The 21,287-nt window shown below is 43.4% G+C and overlaps 1 protein-coding gene across 1 annotated transcript in view; it reads right to left on the bottom strand.

Annotated features, from left to right (window-relative positions):
• Window positions 1–561: 561 nt before the first annotated feature.
• LOC144768869 (integrin alpha-M-like) overlaps window positions 562–21,287 on the bottom strand; it is a 337,089-nt gene continuing 316,363 nt past the window's right edge. Inside the window, exon 30 of the mRNA XM_078652877.1 lies at window positions 562–1,304. Within this exon, the coding sequence (XP_078509003.1) occupies window positions 939–1,304 (366 nt within the window). The 3' untranslated portion in view covers window positions 562–938. The remainder of the gene's footprint in view (window positions 1,305–21,287) is intronic.

The raw sequence follows: 21,287 nt of genomic DNA, 5'->3' as shown, positions 1-21,287 counted from the left end.
TTTTTGTAAGTTTTTGTCTCTACTGAATGTGTCTGAGGTCTCTTCAAAGATTGTATTCCCCTCTTTTCAGAAATTGTGAAACAAGGGTGCCTGTATATCTTCACTGGCTCTATCTGTATGTCTGCCGCAATATGTTTGTTTCTCTGCATTGATTTTCTCTAAAGCTTTACAGTGTGAGTGTGTGTATATCTCGACAGTGTTAGCGTCTGTATCGCTGCAGTGTTTTTTATGTATCTAAGCAGTGCTATTGGAACCTGCACTGAATATTTCTATATCTTAGCAGGAATTGTATCCCCACAGCGAGTGTGTATGTACCTGTACAATAGCCATACCACCAAATTGAGCCCCTACAAGCAGGTGTTGTTGAGTAATGTATTGAAATGGCATTTTACTGGTACAGCAGACCTGCCCTCCTAAATAACTGATGTGAGGGAGTCAAGGTAAACCAGATAGCAGGACAGATTAGTAAACACTGACTGATCTTTATATGCTTTTCAGAGACTAATGCTCTACCTTGAGTGATATTTTCAAAATGAATACCATTGTTCTACTTTAAGTATCTTTGTTACAAATAGATTTTATACACAATAATAAAGAAAATGCAAACATTAGCAACTTTAACATTCATATATATATATATTCCTTTTGCTGATTTCAAACTAATTGTCAGGACCTCTTTTAGGCACTGAGGTACTTTGTCCACACATTTTGGACCGCGTGCCATTCATTCTCTTCCCCCAAACCATAATTTCCCACAGACAAGACATTGTAGCCAGCCTTAAACATCACACTTCTATTGGGTCATTTCCTCCTATGTGAGGGTGTTTCATGCAGATGTAACTCCCTGTCGTTGCATTTGCATCCCAAGTGAAGCAAGTGACGGCTCATTTTGAGTCCCCATGATCTCTTCCCTCCATTTAACTTGATCCTTCTTGCCCTCAGGTGTGTGCTGAGGGCCCAGAGGTTACATTTGTGTCCTGTTCACTGCTCTGCGGGTGAATGTCAGCTTCCTGGTTGGCGAGAGGCTCAGATGTCAACTCTTGCATCTGTTTGCCATCCGCCACAGGGTTACTGGCTTCATCATGACCAGAAGTATCCAATGCTTCTTCTGTGGCCGGCTGACCACCGTCCTCATGTCCTTCAGTTGTGTCTGGGAGAGGTGGCTCCGTTGTCATGTTGTGGGCCTGCCCGTCAGCCTTCCCCAGAGCTCCAGTCGCTTCACTTGAAGGGGGAACATTGTCAAGGTCTACTTGACCAGCACCTTCATTGGCCCCCTGCTTCGATTTCCGCTTGAAGAAGCCAACCTTGTAACACAAAATAAATAGGATGTTATTGGTGTGTGTAGAGTCAGCAGGAACCTTCAATGTTCATGATCTAATATGAAGTACACATCACTGTTCAGTAGTCTATATAACCTCCTACTGAGAGCAGCTAGCAGTAGAACTTTTGGTATCACACTATCACTGCTTCTAAGCACTCCTGTACCACTACTCTAAGGCATCACTAGACCTAGCTCTACCTAGGCCTAACTACATACTATATGGGAATAACCATATGCAGTACTTCAGTGAACATTCACTGATAAAAGAACAAGTCTGATACAAACGTCCTACTGTGTGTTGCCCATGAATCACAAGATTAGAGGATGGAGTAGCATCAAGGAGGATTTTGTGCTGTAAGGAAAACAGGCCATTTATACTCTTAAGGAGCTCCAATATAAACATAGCCATTCTAGGGCTGAGCATGTTCAGGCATCATCTGGTCTTTGGACTACGAGCAAGGGCAAAGCAACCCAACGCTGCACCTGCCCAGAAGATAAACTGCCCATCCTGAGTATGTGGATTTAGCTACCTTCTCTGCAACTTTATTCCTGAACAGGGCTTCTGAGCGATAGCTGAGCTCTGATGCATTTGTTGCAGAATTATAGGTTTGCCATTTTAGCGAATCAATGTGAAATCTGCTACACAATCATCAGTTAAGAAAACATAGCGGAAACATGAAAATATGGAATGCAGTGCAGCTCCTGGCACTTTAGAATATGCAATGTTCTGCCTCTCACCGTGACTGCTGTATCAAAGTTTTGATGGGTCGAGAATTCGGAAAAGATAGTGTTATTTTACCCAATTTACTTTTTGTCTACATTGGAAAAGCAAAGTGTATGCAAATGTACTTTAACTATGCTGGAAAGAATTGAATCATTTTTTGTCATGAAAAGGTTTGTTTCACTGTTGATAGCATTTCACTTATACACCAAAGAGATCTGAAAGCAGTAAGTATTTTTTGCGGAATTCTAGAATGTAGAACCTGAAAAGGTAATGAGCACTTCGCACCTCTTATTTATATCTGTTGGGGCGGATTTACAAGAAAGTGACGCATCTCTACAGATGCGTCACTTTCCCTGCGCTACCATGCAAAACCCTTGCGTCACCATGGATGCGGCGTATTTACAATACGGCGCACCATGGCGCAAGGACTGACTGATGCGTCAGAAATTCTGACGCATCTGTGGACGGAAAAGTTACGCTTTGCTGGAGTCGTATCACAAGCATGGCGCAACTCCAGCAATGTGTGTTGCAGCCTATTCCCAATACACTGCGTCACTCCTCACGCCTGCTTCAAGTTGGCGTAAGGTTTTGACGCAGTGGCACCCTAAAAGTCATGCAGTGAAATCTTGTAGATTTCACTACCTCACTTTTAAAAGGCTTTCCTGCGTGGGAACGCCTACCCTGCATACATTATACCTGACGCAGGTATAATGTCCAGCAGGGCTTTACAAAGTGACGCTTCTCCCTAGATGCGTCACGTTGTAAATGGGCCGCAACTTTTATGCTGTTGCTGCGTCACAAAAGTGACGCAACGACGGCGCAAAAGTGATGCAAGGGGCTTGTAAATCTGCCCCCCTGTCTTTAATGTTGAATGTAGTGCTTGTTTGTTAGACACTTACTTAAATATGCAATATACAAAGGTACTCTGCGGGGTTATTTCTTATTGGCTGTGGGTGCTCGCAAAGAATGCAAAGTAAGCATAGACTAAATTGACATCGAGGTTTATGAGACACATATTAAACAACTATTGGCAATGCCAATCGGTCTCGCCATATTGATGTGTTTAGTGGTGTAGTTATTAATAAAGTAAAATATTATAATGCTAATGTTATATGAAGTAGAAAGGAACCGAAAGGTTTTTAAAGTATAGCCTAATCTTTTCTTTAAAATATTTATAAACGCTATTTTTTTAACAGTTTTTTTGTAAAATTTGCTTGTTACGAATACCTCCCCCCAAGCCAAAGAATAGCAGGGCGAGCTAGTGGGCCCTGCATTTCTGGCCCCCGGGTCATAATGCAGCGCCCTGGGAAGGGAGGCACTATATCTATTGGCAACAGCATCGTTTGTTCAGCGATGGAGCAAACAGGTGGGGTGGTGCTGACATTCCACCTTATGAAAAGACATTGCACCACGTCGAAGTTGTTCAAACTGTTTGCACGATTGTCACTGCTTATGTTATAGGCAACGGAGTGAACTCATTTTACCTTTACATGAGTCTCATCTTTCATGTTTGTAAAGGGAAGAGCCCTTTATTAGCATCGCAATGAGTATTGGATGGTACAAGAGACATTTTTTTTTCTTCGGTGAAGAACATTATGGGCCATATTACCAAGGTGAAGTATCGCCGCTTTTTCGGCGAATTGTGCTGAGAAAGCGGCGATACTTCTAGCGCACTAATAACAAGGGCATGCTAACGCCTGCCTCAAGCCCACTTTGCATGTCAGCGAGAAACATCGCTAATGACATGCAAAGTGGGCGTTCCCACGTCCAACCACATGTAAAATGTGGTTGGAGGTGGTAACACCCTATTACCAAGGCAGGCGTTGGGAGAAGGAGACCTGCGATAAGCTCGTTTATCGCAGGTCTCCAAACGACTGCTCTGATCAGGTGTTAGGCATTGATACCATGGGGGTGTGGATCATAAAGCTGAATCCACCCCTCCCTATTATCGAGGCACACATTAGCGTGTGACAACAACGCTTGTTTTCATGCGCTAATGTTCCCTATCGCCGGCTGTCGCCGGATTTAATATTGCCTACGTGTTGCGCGTTGATAACGACGAGCTAAAACAGCGATAAAATCCGGCGATAGCCGGCGATAGGGAAATGTGCGATGTGCGTTTTTTAACGCACATCTTGGTAATATGGCCCTATGTGACCTGGAGAAAAGTCTGCTTGCTCCGCCCTTTTTTGTACGAGCAGCAAACACCAATCTTCTCATTTGCACATTGGTGCAAAATGGTAAGTACTAGTGAACAATCTCCGATGTGAGTAGGTTCTGTTATGAGGTTTTCATATACGTTATGAAATCAAAGCAGTGTTATGCACACTTTCCCAGGCTATATAAAGATACTTTGCAGAATCACTTTTTTCCCTTTTTTTTAAATACAAAACTGCTTTGATAAAGATAAGTCGAACCAGCGCTTGTATACTCTAAAGATGTGGGACTCCTCAGCTGAACCCTGCGTGAAGTCTTGCCAGAAACTTAACACGTTTTGTCTAATTAACAAAATATTTGTTTTTACATACGGAAGAGGGTTTTGTGGGACACAAACCGAGCACGTTACCTTTCATTACAGCTGAGCATTTAGAGGGAGAAATGGTCGTTAAAGTTGTTTTTGCAGTAAAGACTTTTCCACTGTCATAATGGGAAAATACATGATTTTCCAAACATTTCAACGTTGATAACGTGTAAAAATCCTGAACTTGTCTCCATTGAGGGTGAGATACAAATTCTGTCCCCCCCAACACTGTCCTCACAACAAAGATTAAACGGTAGCTGCCTTTGAAACCAAATTACTCAATGGTCAAAAATGAATAGCAATTTTTATATTTTATACTTGTATATTAATTGTGTAAGGCACCTCGTGTCCTTCACAGAAGACACTTCAGAGGCAGCAGTTTCTAAAATAACAAGTCTCGGCAGGGACGCTCAACATCCTGTGATTCTGGGCAAATCACTTACAGCCTGATTCATCAAGCCAAATTGCACTTGCAAAGGGCAAGATTCTCAGAATCTTGCCTTTTGCGAGTGCAATTTTTGCATTTGGGATTCATCATCCCAAATGCAAAATTCGCTATTAAAGAATTCGCACATTTGCGAAGAATTGCATTTAAGGAATCTCTATTTGAGATTCCTTAAATGCAATTCATGAATCATTTTAAAATTGCGAAATTGCAATTTTGAGCCGCTATTTACCGAGAGGTCAGACCTCGTGGTAAATAGCAAAAACTTAGAAAAATGCATTTAAATGCATTTTTCTAAGTTGCATGTTACACACACACATGTCCTTTGGACATGTGTGTGCGCAACACCAATGTAGATTACATTTCAGGGGTGCTACAGGGTGTCCTTTGGACACCCCTGCACCCTTGAAATCGCATCCTTATTTGCGATTAGCAAATTGCTAATCGCAAATAAGGAATAACTCCCCATTCATTCCTATGGGCCTGTAGGTCCATAGGAATGCATGGGGAGCTATTCCTTATTTGCGATTAGCAATTTGTTAATCGCAAATAAGGAACATGTAGGAATCGCAATATTTTTTGCAATTCCTACATGAATCCCGTTTTGCAAGTCCTTAATAGCGATTCCTTATGAATCGCTATTAGGGGCTCGCAAAACGGGAGAATGATGAATCAGGCTGTAAATCTCCCCGTGCCCAACAACATGAAAGCGTCCATCTGTAATGCAACTGGTGCTCATGTAAAGCGCTCTGATACCTTCAAGTTGAGTTTGCGCTATATAAAACAAAAAAACAGGAAGGGTTCGTGGTTAAGATACCATTTTGTTGGTATGAGGTGTCTGCCGGGGGATGTTGAAGCTGGCTAAAACTGCATAATAATCAAATATCTGATGGTATGGCAAAGTTCCTGATCACCCTCTCAGCTTGGGCTTCCTTTGCAACTTCCATGAACAAGATTGCAGACACTTTCTTAGTAAATGACAAGTACATGAAAAACTCTGAAAAAGAATCCCATACTTCATTGTATGTGGACAATTAATTTCGACTGCACAAGTCCTATTAAGGCAATCCATGAGTAGCTACAAAAACTGCTCCTGTTACAGACTAGCCAGGTGCTTTCAATCAACCACCTTCACTTGCTGTGCCAATAAGCCTTCAAACAGCAGAAACATGGGGGCATATTAGCAAGAACCTCGTTAAAATTATCGCCGTTTTAGCGGCAGGAAAATGCTGCTAAAACGGCGTTAATGAGCTTGCTAATATGCGTTATAGAATTCCAATAGAAGCCCAGGTTGGATGTGCAGGGGATGTACGATGTAACAACGCGTGTTATTACAACGCGTGCTGTTACATCGCAGTCGCTACAACGACTGCATGTTACAACGCTATGCCTTTACAACGCAAGTCTTTACATTGACTTGCGCTAGGTGGCGTGCTAACATTAAAAAAGTGTAATTTACTATTCCAACTCCAGTCCACTTATCAGTAGAGAAGGTGTTGGGATAGTAAACTACACTATTTTTAATGTTAGCACGCCCTCTAGCGCAAGTCGATGTAAAGACTTGCGTTGTAAAGGCATAGCGTTGTTACATGCGGTCGTTGAAACGACCGCGATGTAAGAGCACTGCGGTGTACTGACCGCGTTGTAAAGGATGTTTCCCATGTGCAGGACATCTAACCTGGGTTTCTATTGGAATTCTATAACGCATATCAGCAAGCCCATTATCGCCATTTTAGCTGCAGTTTCCTGCCGCTAAAACGGCAATAATTTTAACGAGGTTCTTGCTAATATGCCCCATGGTGCAGATAACAGTGGTCCAGGACCGCCGACTTTGGTATATTCTGAGCTAAAGAAACTACCTCTGCTTCAAGTTTTTGTTGGGTGTTCTGGGGTGCTGGGAATGTGCTGGAAATGAGGAATCCTGGGGTGGAACCCAAAGGGAGAGTTCTAGTATCGACAGTTCCTGCCTCCTGGGGGAGGCCAGTGGTTGTTTGAATAAAACACCCAAAACTTTACTCGGTTCTTTCCATTTAGGTTTCTAAACGTGGAGCTATTCAGACTGATCTTCACCTAGAAGCTTCTTTTCCAAGGGTAGTGAGTGAGGAGAACTTAATATGGGTGTAGCTGCTGCATCCACACCACTCTTGAGGTATTCTCCCTAATAAATACAAAAATATCTGATTCTATGGCAGAGTGCCCCCATCACTCAGGTTATTGTGCCACTGTTGGGATCAGGTCCATCCCCAACACAGCTCATTCACGAGTCACTGGCCAGCCGTCCTCTAAGAACGAGGCACTCACAAACACGTAACCAGGTCAGGAGTCACTGACTACATGCGGATTCCATCCCATTCACTTTACTGTGGCCCTCAGTGCAGCACGGACCTCGACGAACATGCGCAGTTGCTGCGGTTTTTGTTTAGTGTTTGGCTTCCGTCACAACTATGATGACCAGAGCTGCACGTGCTCTCACAATAAATGCATAGTCAACGAACAACACTCAGAAATAACCCATTCCTGCTGCAGCTTTATACAATTAAATTTACTGCGTGCAGCATTGTTCAGATTCAAGCAATTAACACCAAAGCTGTAAAATCTTATGGCTCCCAGTAGCCCTAAGCCTAAATTGAAATGTGAAGTAGAAGCACTCCAAATAACAGAGCATAAAGCCACAATGTGCTTTACTCTCTGTTATTAATGACACACAGTGAGCACTCCACAAAACATCCAAGCCCTGCAGCTCACTGTTCAAGATCACCTGGAATACGGATAGGAGGTAAACACCGGGCTCTTGCCAAACCGATGACTCCCTCCCTCATCCCGGCAGGAGGATTATACAATCACGGCCGTCTGACTGTCGATGGGTCGAAAGTGCTGACTAAGCCGTAAAAGTGAAACTGTTGAATCCAGCAGTAAGGAACCAATGTGAGAGCACTGCAAATTTCAGCATGCTTGTTGGTAAAGAAGGCAGACTGGCAGCTTTTCAGGCTTGGGGGGAGTATTATCAGAGGCAGAGTTTTGGCACGCATGCGTCCGATGTAAAGTATCGCGCGCATGCGAGAGTCTGGACTGGTCAGGCAAAAAAAAGAGTGCGAATTCACTGAGCCAATCAGAGGAGAAGACAAGCATTTACAAATGCAATATGACTCGTATTTACGAGAGACCTATTGCATTGTAAACAATAGTGCGGGCATTGAGGTAGGCATGAACAGGAGTGGGTGGGTGGTGGTGGGCAGAGAGCTTACGGACTGCGGTAGGGAATGGGGGAGGCTGGGGAACAAAAGAGTTTTAAAAGTAAAGGGGCCGATAGCTATGGAAGGAGAATATGATGACATGGCCGTCAGGAGTTGGGATTAAGTTGCCGAAAACCAATCAGATTGCAGCATTTAGAATTTCAGCCAATCAAAAAGAAAGTGGGCGGAGCTTCCCCCACTATACTGTATACAGCATCTCTCGACGAGACAGAGCATGCGATGCCTAGGCAAGACCTAAAAAGTGACGGCTAAAAGACACACCTTACCTGCTAGAAAAAGGATTGTGGTCTGCTGAGTACAATTCTCCTTGTTTTACACAAACTATTTTACTCTTCGAGATGGTGGGCGCAGTATTTAAAAAATGAAGTGGAGTCTTTCTGCACAATAAAAATGTATTATTGGAAAATACTATTTCTGCTGGATGTCTAACGTTTTGTTTATTAAGAAACCTTCGTATTTAACATTTTGGATCAATATCTTTGTATATTAAAATGTTAGACAAGATAGATTACAATGTACTGTGATGTGCTGCATAATTTAAATTACATTTCTTAGTGTGTCATATAAGTTCCCTTTTGCACATCACACTATTCAGTCGGCCTTTACACATAACTTAGCCTATGTTGCAGCCTAATTCTAGTAACTCTAGTTTTGGTAGGATTGGAATCACAGTGGAACATTACAGATATAGTTTTTCATATACATTAAAGCCTTTACGGCCAACAAGTAAACTTCAATATATTCCGTCAACAGTTGTTTGCCTTTGGAGAGCTAGTGGACTGAGCCTCATGTATGTAGAATGCCTGACAAGTTCCCTGCCCTAGACACTATGTAGCAAAACTTATGCAACCAGAGTTTCCGAAGAGGGCTCATATACGGAGCAGAAGTTACCGTTAAGGCCTAATTATGGTCGGCCCAGAAAAGGGTGCAATATATTCAGACACCACAGGGATTGAAATTCTTTATTTTTTTTATTTTTTTTTTATCCGTCAGTCAGTCAGATAAGTCTTTATTTCGACGTCATGTCATAAAAGACAACATATTATTATAAGTAAAAGAGATAAAAAACACATCATCAGAACCTTAAAAGTACATTGAGCACAGCTGATTCATTGGCAATTATACATAGATAAGGGTTTTCACAAAACCTACTGGCTAAATCTGTCCTCTGATTATTCTTTATCAATAATTAAAAAGGTAGAAATTCAATTTAAAAGTAATAAATATGACAACATTTTATCTAAAAACCTTACAAAAATAAAAAAATAAAGGACAGTTCATTTGACATAATAAGGAGGAGACATTTAAATATTTGGGGCAACTACTGATTTTAGTTTGGTCCTTCAAATTGCCCACATCCAATTAAGAAATTTAGACACAGCAATAATTAGGCTTCCCGAACAATCTGTTTTAAAGATCCGTAGGGCCTCGGTTCCTTCTTTGATACCTTTTTGCAGACATACTGGCCTGATCCACCTACGTCGCGGCAATTTATACACAGGGCATATAAACAATATGTGAGCTAGACTTTCCGGTTGTGAACTGCAAAAGGGACACATAACATCCCTACCAGAGGACCATTTGCTTGCGAAGGTGTTAATTGGCAGGGTACCCACCCTATACTGGTGGAACGTTTCCGGTCCTAAGGGATTGTAATAAAATCAAAACAAAAAGGGGGACACTGTTCCTCAGCGTCTGGTGCAAATAGTCACCTGAAACGCACGGGTGCAAATAGTCACCTGTATATTGAAAGGAAGGGTTGCAAGAAGGAGGGAGGAAAAAGGATACCTTAGGCACACAGGACCCACCCAAGGAGTGAAAAAACATATTTCGTCTTCTGTTGCCCTCACACACCCCTGGGGGTGTCATGCTTCATCATCGGGCGTTTGTTCCTCGTAGGGCCGGCGCTGCAATTCCCTACGGGCCCCCGAAGGGTCTCTTTATCGGAGATCTTTTTAGGACAGCCGGATGGTGCATGTGGGTGTGTGGGGTGGGGGTCCAATGAGGGTAAACATGTGCGTGCAAAGTGAAAATTAGGTTGAAAAGGGGTAAATATGCAGCAGATGTTTAATATATATACCCTTAGCAGATTTAACTGCCCAATAAAATCTTGTTCCTGTAGGTATACTAACCCCAGGGATCAAGAAGGTCATGGGTCGACATGTTTCGCGCCTCCGTCGCCTTAAGGGTCGTTTGCGCTTCATCAGGACCAGTATTATAAAATTTATGTGCACATGAATTAAATTAAAATACCCTCTAAATTCAACAGGGCGGGTTCACTATTGGCTGACATTCGGACTGGGTAGGTGCACAGGAGGCAGCACCCGGGGACAAACTTGTCTAGTGATTCGAAGCCCGGTAATGTGCGGGCGCCGAATGTTGTTGCCAGAGAAGACATCGCTCAAAAAGCGAGGTATTGAACAGGAGCGGTACATACAATGAAGCTGTAGCCAGACTACGGGTTTACAACCTCACCGCCCGCCCTGTTGAATTTAGAGGGTATTTTAATTTAATTCACGTGCACATAAATTTTATAATACTGGTCCTGATGAAGCGCAAACGACCCTTAAGGCGACGGAGGCGCGAAACATGTCGACCCATGACCTTCTTGATCCCTGGGGTTAGTATACCTACAGGAACAAGATTTTATTGGGCAGTTAAATCTGCTAAGGGTATATATATTAAACATCTGCTGCATATTTACCCCTTTTCAACCTAATTTTCACTTTGCAGGCACTTGTTTACCCTCATTGGACCCCCACCCCACACACCCACATGCACCATCCGGCTGTCCTAAAAAGATCTCCGATAAAGAGACCCTTCGGCGGCCCGTAGGGAATTGCAGCGCCGGCCCTACGAGGAGCAAACGCCCGATGATGAAGCCTGACACCCCCAGGGGTGTGTGAGGGCAACAGAGGACGAAATATGTTTTTTCACTCCTTGGGTGGGTCCTGTGTGCCTAAGGTATTGCTTTCCTTTTTCCTCCCTCCTTCTTGCAACCCTTCCTTTCAATATACAGGTGACTATTTGCACCCGTGCGTTTCAGGTGACTATTTGCACCAGACGCTGAGGAACAGTGTCCCCTTTTTGTTTTGATATTGATATAGGAGCATGGACACTGGACGTTAATAGCTCCAGGGTCCCCCCTCTCTTCTTTTGTTGATAAATTATTGTAATAAAATCCCAATATGGTTCATAAGCTGGTAAGTGTTTAAGCTCATGAAACTCCCTATGTACTGAAGAGGTGGGACATCTTTGGAATTTTTGTGTTATGACCATCGACCAGTATATTTCCTTAAGAATCTTGCGTGTTGGAAAGATGTTGTGTGCTGGGTTCTCCCATAGCTCAGCCAAGCCCATGGCGTTATAAATAGCCTTGGATTCACTGAACCATTTTATTCTATTGGCTGTGTCCATATTCCTAACTTCAAGGAGTGCTTGAGCATAGTGGGAGAGTTCTGGGGTAACCCAGATCCTCCACCAGTATGCTATGGTTCTAAAGCGCGCTACATCTTCTATTCTCTGGCAGCCTAGGTCAAGATAGAGCGGCAAAAGCGGGGTGGATGGTGGGAGCCTCGCTATTCCTCTTACAAATTTATTTCGGGCATTTGTCAGTTCAGAGATGTTACATGACCCCCATAGTTCGGCTCCATACAAGATAGATGCTCGTATTTTTGTGTCATAGATTTTTAGAGCCGGAGCTATGGGTTGGGTGGCCGAAGAGCGCAATTCTCTCAAAAGTACTCCCGCCAGCTGGGCATGTCTAGTAGCTAGTTGATTAATGAGTGGTTTCCAATCCAGCCTTGAACCCAGTGTGATACCCAAGTATGAGAACGAATGGGTTTGCTCTAGCAACTCCCCATTCATTATTGCTCTTCCTTTCACTTGCTTGTACCTGTGCATTACCATAAATTTGGTTTTAGACACATTGATGGTAAGGCCATAGTCGCTACAGAAGGTCTCAAACCGCCCAATTGCTCTCTGGAGCCCTTGTTGGGTCTTGGATACAAAAAAAGTGTCATCTGCGAACATCAACAGGGGTATCGACACACCACAGAGCTTGGGAGCATCCGATGGAAAATCCCCGTAGTAGTCGATAGCCCTGTTGATGTACAGAGAAAACAATGTTGGGGCCAAGACACATCCTTGTCTTTTTTTTTTTTTTTTTTTTTTTTTTTTTTATTGACAAATTCATAGTTAATACATAAGATTCAAAAAGAAACAGAAATAGGTACAGCAGATGATCACATAGCTTAATTAACAGAACAATTTATACAATATCGAGTGGGGTAATAACAGCAGAGAGGAAAGAGAGAAAAAATGACAAATAAAAATAAAAAAAAATGACAACAGAAAAATACAAGCAGATTAAGCGATCAGGAATCTGAGAAACAGAGGAGATGTCCATTAATCATCAGCAGAACCTAATTGGCGAACCTCATTTGTGTACCATCTTGTAATCGGGTCCCAAATCTGTGCTCCTATTACTTTCATTTTTCTCCCCCTAGTAGCATATATTGCGATTTCTTGTTTATAGATTGCAAGAAAGCGACTAAGCCACATATGAAAAGTAGGGGGGTCTACGTCTTTCCAGCGAGCTGCCAAAATGATACGAAGTACAGCATACCCCAGAAAAACTACCGCTTGCTCCTCTTTCTTATGACCCAGTGAGTCATCGTGGCCTAGTATACAGAGAGTTAGTGAGTCCTTTATCTGACGTCCAAAGACCTGAGCCCAGAACTCCAACATCATGGTCTTTAACCGCCTCAACTCCGAACATTCTGAGAACATGTGAAGTAGATTGGCCAGTGGCTGTTTGCATCTTGGGCAGTTGTCGTCGGCCCGAAGACCCCAACCAAATAATTTTGCGGGTGTATAGTATAGGTTGTATACTGTTTTGTAATATTGTGCTCTTAAATTTGAGGCTATAAAGTATTTTGCAGATAGCGCTAGTGAAAGATCGATATCAACATTAGGATTTGCCAGTTTTACCGCCCAAGATTGTTCTGTTTTTTCGATATCATCGAGGAGATTACCCATAAGAATCTGATATAGAGTCCCTATTCTTGTCGTTTTCTTACCAATAGCTTCAAGAAGTGGGAGTCTGTCTCGTATTATTATTGGGAAAGCATTGCGGATACATGACAGTATTTGAAAATATTTAAGAAAATCTTGCGCTGGGACACTATATTTTTCTTGAAGATATTCAAAAGATATAGGGATACTATGTCCTAATACGTCGCCAACTGTATTGATACCTAAATGTTCCCACCTCTGCGAGGTAGCATCATTAAGGGATGGGGGGATGACCTTACTATGCCAAAGAGGAGTATATCTTGAAAATTTAGGAATTGATAGGTATTTAGAGATTGCTTTCCAACCCACCCATGCGTCTAAGACTGTCTTCAATTTGATTTTTTTATAGTATGAAGGCTCTACCTGTCTTAAAAAAAGCCCTTTACACTTATCACCGAGACTAAGTTCATAGATCGATGGAATATATAGGTCTGGGGGCGTATAGGTATTAGTTTTTTTGTCCGTAAGCAGGGGATCCATAGATTGCATCAGTGTTGCCCAGAGGTATAATTTTAGATTGGGGATAGCTAGTCCCCCTCTATCCAGTGGAAGCGACATTAAGCGGAGGGATCTTCTTATCTTTCCGTAGCTCCATATAAATTTAGAAATAGCAGACTCAATGGTCTTAATGAAGTTATCTCCAGCTAGCAACGGGATCGCTCTGAAAAGGTAGAGGACCCTCGGGAAGATATTCATTTTAATATAGTTAGCCCTTCCAATTATAGATAGATGTAGGTTGTCTATTCTTTTGAGGTCTATTTTAATTTTATCAGTGAGGGGAGTGTAGTTCAGATGGATAATTTTCTCCACTTTAGTAGTAAGACGTATGCCTAAGTATGTAGCTTCTTCAACTTTGAGAGCACTTTCATAATGGATATTATCAGTGGCTAACACCATGGTTTTGTCTCTATTTAACGAATATCCTGAATATGTGCCAAAAGCCTGGGTAATTGATTCGATTTCCAGGATTGCCACCGTGGGGTTGTTAGTTACAACGGCAATGTCATCCGCATATGCCATGACTTTGGTGGAGTATGGCCCTATTTTAATAGGCTGTATTAGAGGGGTCAAAAGTAATTTCTGAATAAGGGGGTCTATGTATAGTGCGAACAGAATCGGGGAGCACGGGCATCCCTGTCTTGTGCCTCTATGTACCCTGATTAGCTCTGACTCATTGCCACATATAGAGATTTTTGCGCTAGGATCGATATATAAGGCTTTGATGGCTCTGATGAATTTGTATCCAAAATTTTTTCGTTCTAATATGTTCCAGAGAAACTGCCATGCTACTCGATCAAAAGCCTTTTCGGCATCGAGGAGAATCATCGCCATCTCGCCCCCCGTGGTTCCCATGATATCAAAAAGGGTAGTGGCTCTCCGGGTATGATCTGTAGTGCCCTTTCCGGGTATGAATCCGTGCTGCCAGGGGGATACGAGATGTTTGATAACCCCGTTGAGTCGGTTGGCTAGTATTTTAGAGTAGAGCTTTGAATCAGAGTTTATCAGGGATATCGGTCTGTAGGATGAGGGAAGCTGAGATGGTTTACCTTTTTTGTGAAAAATTATAATATTCGTTAATTTCCAGGATTCTGGTGGAGCAGAGTGATACTGCACTCCGAGAAAGAGATCTAACAATAACGGGATTATTTGTTTACCTAGGATTTTATACAGTTCTAGGGGAATTTTGTCGGGGCCTGCCGCCTTACCATTGGAGAGTTCGGATAAGGCAATCTCTACCTCAGAATAGGTAATTTCTCTCTCGAGTATTACTTTAATCCTGTCATCTATCCTAGTATTTATGTCTTGGTCTGGGAGCCAGTTGTTCAGAAATGACGTGATGTCCGAGTCCGAATTTGTCAGATCGCTATGATACAATTTCTTATAATATTTTTGAAATATGTTTAGGATATCCTGCTTGGATGTATATTCCTTGGCTTCATATTCAATCATCTGTATATTGCCTTGTGATTGTTTTTGGCGTGTTCGTAGTGCTAGGTGTTTGCCTACATTCTCCCCTGATTCATATAGCTTATTTTTGTTTGCTTGATAGGTTTCGGCTGCTTTTTGGATCAAGGTGTTATTAATTTCATTTTTTAATATCAGTATTTTTTTAGAGGTTTCAGATGTTGAGACCCCCTGGCCTATCTGAGTGGCATGGAGTGTCTCAAGATCAGAAAGTTCCACCATGAGCTGTGTATTGATATTGTCTTCCCGCTTCTTTTTATTGGCGACAAATGAGATAGTTTCTCCCCTTATTGCCGCTTTAAAACAGTCCCAGACCGTTACTCGTGACGCGCTAAAGCGGTTACAGTCGAAAAAACCCTGTGCCCAATTTTTCATATGTGTTATGAATTCCTGATTAATCAAGAGTCTTCTGTCAAAGGTCCAATTAAACTTTGGTTTAACCAGTTCGGGGAGATCAAAGATGAGGGTGAGCGCATTGTGGTCCGAAATTGTTTTAGGGGCCTTGGTCATATCAATCATTACCAAGCCCTCTAACGATGACATGATGTAGTCGATCCGAGAATATATATTGTGGGGGTAAGAAAAGAATGTGTGACCGTCCGTCTTTTTGCCTGACTGAACCCACATATCTAGTAAGTTATGGGTTTCCATTAATTGCCTAAGTGCACTAAATACCTTTGGTTTGCGTCCTTTATAATTCAAAGTGAAACTGTTATTGATGAGTACGCCTGTGTCTATGTTGAAATCCCCACAAAAAATTAAGGAGCCTGTCCAGGAGGCCAGTTCTATCTCTAACTCTTGGAAGATGGTGGGATCATCCATATTTGAGCCATAGATTGCGCATATTGTGAGACCGCATTTTAGTTGAGCTATCGCCCATCTGCCATTCTTATCCGCTAATCTGCGAGTCGGGGGGCCCATAATAGGTTTAGCTAGAATAGCTATCCCTCTAGTTTTAGAGGATTGGGTTGTGGCTACCAACAGATTATATCCAGGTAATTTAAGTAATTCCCTATCAGCAGTTACAATATGAGTTTCTTGCAGGCAAAGTATGTCTGTTGGATTCTGGCGTGTTAGTTGGAATAGTTGAGCCCTTTTACTTCTATCGTTTAAGCCTGCCACGTTCCATGAACATAGACTCACTCTCCCCATCTAAAAAAAGATACGTTCAACCTGGTTTTCATATATCGACCAAATGAGCTGTAACTAGCATCAAAAATTATAATTATAATGTCTCTTGTTTCTCTGCCATATTTGTTGTAATCCACAAATAATATTTGCATATACTTTACTTTGCGAATGAATTTACAAATGAATTTGTACATTTTTTTGCTTTTTCCCCCACCCCCTTTCCCCCTCCCACCCCTTGACTGCCCTCCCCCACCCCCCCCCCGCCTCTCCCCCAGTGAGGCATTTAGACTCTAACTAGAGTCTGTTATGATGGAGAGACATCGCTACCCAGTGCCACCCATATAAACTTATATCTTATAATGTCCTTTTAGAGGGCATAAGATAGGAAAAAATACATGATGAGAATAAAATAAGAAAAGAGGAGAGAAAGAGAGAGAAAAAAAAAAAAAAGAAGCAGTAGTGAGTAAGATAAAGCCAGAGAACTTAAAGAGCAAACAGTGTGACCCATTATAGAAAGCTGAAAAACATCCTGTCTGGAGAGTATGGAAAAACCTCAGTTCTAATATATATTTTTGGTTATCGTTTAGTTAGAGGAATTTAGATAGGACTTAGTTAGCCCAACTGCAAGCACCCTAGGGATTTCCTTTCTTTTTCTTTTTCCCCACCTTTTTCTTCTTTTTCTTTCTTTTTTTTTTTTTTTTTTAAGAATATTTAGTAACTAATTGGTGGCTATCTCACAAAGACGTTATCGAATTCAAAGCCTTGACTAGGTGTGCTGTTTCCCTTTTGCTCCCTCTAGTTTCCTCTAGTCCCACCCTCTTTTTAAGACAGTAAGGCCCAACGTTATAATGAAAAAATACATCTCTAGTTCATGCTGTCAAGAAAGTCTTTTGCTTTGATTTCTGAAGTGAAAAACTTAGCGTGGCCCTTATAGATGACTTTCAGAGTTGCCGGGTTATTTAGGTACACCTGGGCCTTTTTCTCCAGGAAAGGCTTAATCAGTTGACGAAGCCGCCACCTCCTCTCCACCGTGGTGTGGCAGAAGTCGGGTCTAACAAAATAGGAGATTTCACCTCTTGTCCGATGAGCATCCGGTCTTGCTTTCTCGGCAATAGCTTGGCGGAGGAGGAAATTTCCAAAGTACACTAAGATAGCCCTTGGATATTTAGATTGTTCCTTTGTGGCCCTTAAAGTAAATGGGGTTCTGTGGGCGCGCTGCACCTCTAGCTCCCAGTTCCAGGTGGAGAGTTCAGGGAGCGTATCCTTGAGGAGCTGGATTACAAACATACGCACATTTTCGCCCTCGATTTTTTCCGGAACACCAAGTACTCGGAGGTTGTTGCGTCGCATGCGATTTTCCATTTCCTCCAGTTTCCACCTGACGTCTTTTAATTCAGCATCATGAGCATCTACTTGTTCCTTTACAGCAGTGGCCTCAGCCTCATTTACCACTATGCGGTCCTCCATGTCGGTCATTCTTACATTTGATGCAGCCACTGATTTAGAGAGTTTGCGTACAACTCCCTGGACTTTATGAAGTGCTTGTTGAGCCCTGCGCCCATCTTTTGACGTCTGCTCCCTATGGGAGGCAATTGCCTGAAGCACTGTGTCCATGACAGATGTCAGGGTGGCATTTTGTTGGTCAAAAAAAGGGGAACTATCGCTATGAGGTCTGGAAGGAGGATCCTGCTTGCTAGTATGAGGAGATTGGGCCCTAGGGTGACCACTAGCACCAAGGTGGCCTTTTTTCTTTTTTAGAACTGTGTGCCTCCTGTGTCTGCCCATAACTACGTCCGGATCACTATCTTGTGAGCTTGCATCCGTGTTTGTACAGATTTCTGAGTCAGAATGGGGATCAGAGAGAGAGTAGGAGTCTGAGTCGATGTCTTGGTCCTGAAGCAGTATAGACTCCTCCGCACCTTCAGAGATAGTAAAAAACTCTGATGGTTCCTTATCTGTATCTGACGCTAAGCCTGACCCCAATTTGAGGTCAGTTGCACACTGCCCATCATTTAAATGCTGCCGAGCGATGGTAGTCTCCTTACCCAAGCTGGACGTAACTGTCTCGAGAGGGGTTGTGCATGCTAGGGAATGCACTAGAACTGGGACTGATTCATGAGAGTTAGGCTCGACAGGCTTGTCAGAGGAAACAGAAGAAACAGAAGGAAGATCACTGTGGAGGGTGTGCGTAGCCTGTGTTGGTTGAGATACTGGTGTGGATGCAGGCCTTACCTCCTTATGGATCGGTGCCAACCCTCGCTGAGAAGATACTGGTTCTACTGATGGTTCTACTGATGTAGGTGCTGTTTGCATTGTGGATTTAGATGATATTGGTGGCATTGCCTCTATGCCAGGCCCCCCATCCATTTGGGCCTGTGTATCTAATTGTCGCTGTGCGGCGGTATCTGCGGCGGTATCTGCCTCTTCAATCTCTTCAGCCTCAGTCGCTTCAGAAGGGGTCGGATCTGCCGGTTTTCTGGCCTCTGCTGCCTCCGCCGGGTTTGAGCGTTGTGAAGCCTCAGGGACTTCAATGGGAACCACTGTACCGGGCTCCAGAGCAAACACTGCCTGGGGAGAGAGCAGCGAATCAGGGCCGGCGGGAACTTCGGGAGCGGCAGCAATCACCGTCCCGCTCTTTGCGTGGTGAACAGGGGAGGTAGAGACAGCTGCTCCGGCGGGTAGTTTTCGCAACAGGTCCACCACAGACGGCCCTGGCCCGGGCCCCGGTGTAACGGGAGTCTTTGCAACCTTGGACTTGGACTGACCTCGCTCTCTCTTGTGCGGTTGTTGTTCAGGGCAGGCTCCTTCCTCCGACAAAGAACCACAGGCGCGCCTTGCCGCAAGCTTCTGTTCCCGGATAGCCTGTTTAGCTGCGCGGGCTTTGGAGGCAGCAGTACCCGAAGCGGCATTCTTTGGTGCCATCTTTGCAGGGTTACAGGCGCCGGTCCGGATGGAGGGGTTCTCTGTACTTCTCTGCGCCTCTCTGTCTTCGCTCAGAGCGCTCGGAGCATTTGGAAGACGGTGCCAGGAGAGAAGCCTCAGCAGCGCGTAACCGAGCACCGAGGCCACCAGGTGCAGAGATGGATGAGATGGACGAGGCCGGTCTGCTGTAGAAGAGGAATCAGATGCCAGGTAAGCTCCACGCATATTACTCTTTTCCTCCTGAATATATCAGTTCATTCAATTATATCTTTCTGCAACCAGCGCGGATATAGGTCATTCTCGTGTCATTCTCATAAAAAAGAAGATAGCCCCTTTCGTTTTTCCCAGGCACTGGGCAGAAGGTGTCTCACAGCGGTCTAGGGAGCCGCCGCCATCTTGCCTCGGTCCCGACACATCCTTGTCTTACGCCTTTCAGGATTGGAAACCTAGCTGTTACCTGGCCTTTTTGGCCCCACTGGACCTGGGCAAAGTTATTTTCATGAAGTTTAATTAAGAACGCAAGTAATTCAGGTGGCATACCTTGCTCCTGATATACTCGCCACATCTTCATTCGAGGGACCAGGTCAGGTTAAATCGACAAATGCAGCATATAGTGTGCCACCTCCAAGGACCACCCACCTCCAATAAATAGCAACAAATCTACAGACCTGATCCACCGTATTCGTATGCAAACGAAACCCAGCTTGTAAGGGTGATAAGGCATCAGCATCGTCTATCCAGTTCTGTATCCTCATCAAGACTAGTCTGGCAACCACTTTCTGAATACAATCTATTAGGCTGATGGGGCTATAGTTAGCGGCATCCGAACGGTCACCTTTCTTGAAAATAAGTATTATTTCGGATCCTTTCCAGGAATCTGGGATTGGTGATCCTTTAGCAATTGCGTTGGCAAGGGACATTATGTATTTTGCCCAAACATCTTTTCCATGGATAAAAAGATCCACTGGTATGGTATCCAGTCCTGGCACTCTGCCTTTCGGAACCGTTTTTAAGACGCTCTCAACTTCTTTTAGACTGAATTTTAGGGGCACAAAAGGGACATTTACAGGGGAGATATTGATAGTTATCCCAGAGTCCAAGGCCGGGGATGCAAATTGCGTCTTAAAATGCATCACCCATGTTTCCGGAGAAACATTGTTTTCTGGTTGGGCTCTGGGACAGCCTTTGCCCCATTTTACCAAATCCCAAAAACCAACCATGTTTTTAGATTTACTGGCTTCATATAGTTCTTGCCAGTATTTTTCGTCCCAGGATTTTCTCGCTTCCAGCTGAACATGTATATACTTGGACCTTGCTTCTTGGATTGCAACCCTACTTTTTGATTTTACCGCTACAGCAAGTAATTTATAGGAATCCCTGCAGCTCTTATCATACCGGGAGGCTGCTTGCTTCTTTTTATTACTATGTCTAGGTCCCATCACCTTCTTGATAAAAAAGTTTTAAAGATTATTAAAAAGTGTTAGATGAATTGGAACAACTTTGGACAGAGAGTCAGGTTTAGATACACACTCCTGGAGCTCCATAGTTGCCCTACCTGCCAATTCCCCCATCGCTAGGATGTGTTCTTGCTTCAGTAGGCATTCGGATCATTTCACCCTCCGTGTATCATTTGTCTGGAATATATCAATAGATCGTGGACCGGAGTCCACCTGCAATACTCCATACAGATCCAGGGTTAAGCTTAGGGGGTTGTGATCGCTCTCTACTCTTTTCACAATGGACATATCGTTGATTGATTTCCAGAACTCTAGATTAACCAGTATGTAGTCTATTCTACTCTTGCATACCCCGTTATCAAAAGTTGATTCTCCCTCTTTATCTGCTCTGGTCCTGCCATTTACTGCACGTATTCCTTGCTCTAGGCATAGAGCTTTAAACTGGAGTGCAGCCTCAGTCCAGCGCTTTAT

Source organism: Lissotriton helveticus, chromosome 7, assembly GCF_964261635.1.
Source record: "Lissotriton helveticus chromosome 7, aLisHel1.1, whole genome shotgun sequence".
Taxonomy (NCBI): Eukaryota; Metazoa; Chordata; class Amphibia; order Caudata; family Salamandridae; genus Lissotriton; species Lissotriton helveticus.
The sequence above is the reverse complement of the archived record's forward strand: the minus strand, read 5'-3'. Positions and strand labels throughout refer to the sequence as shown.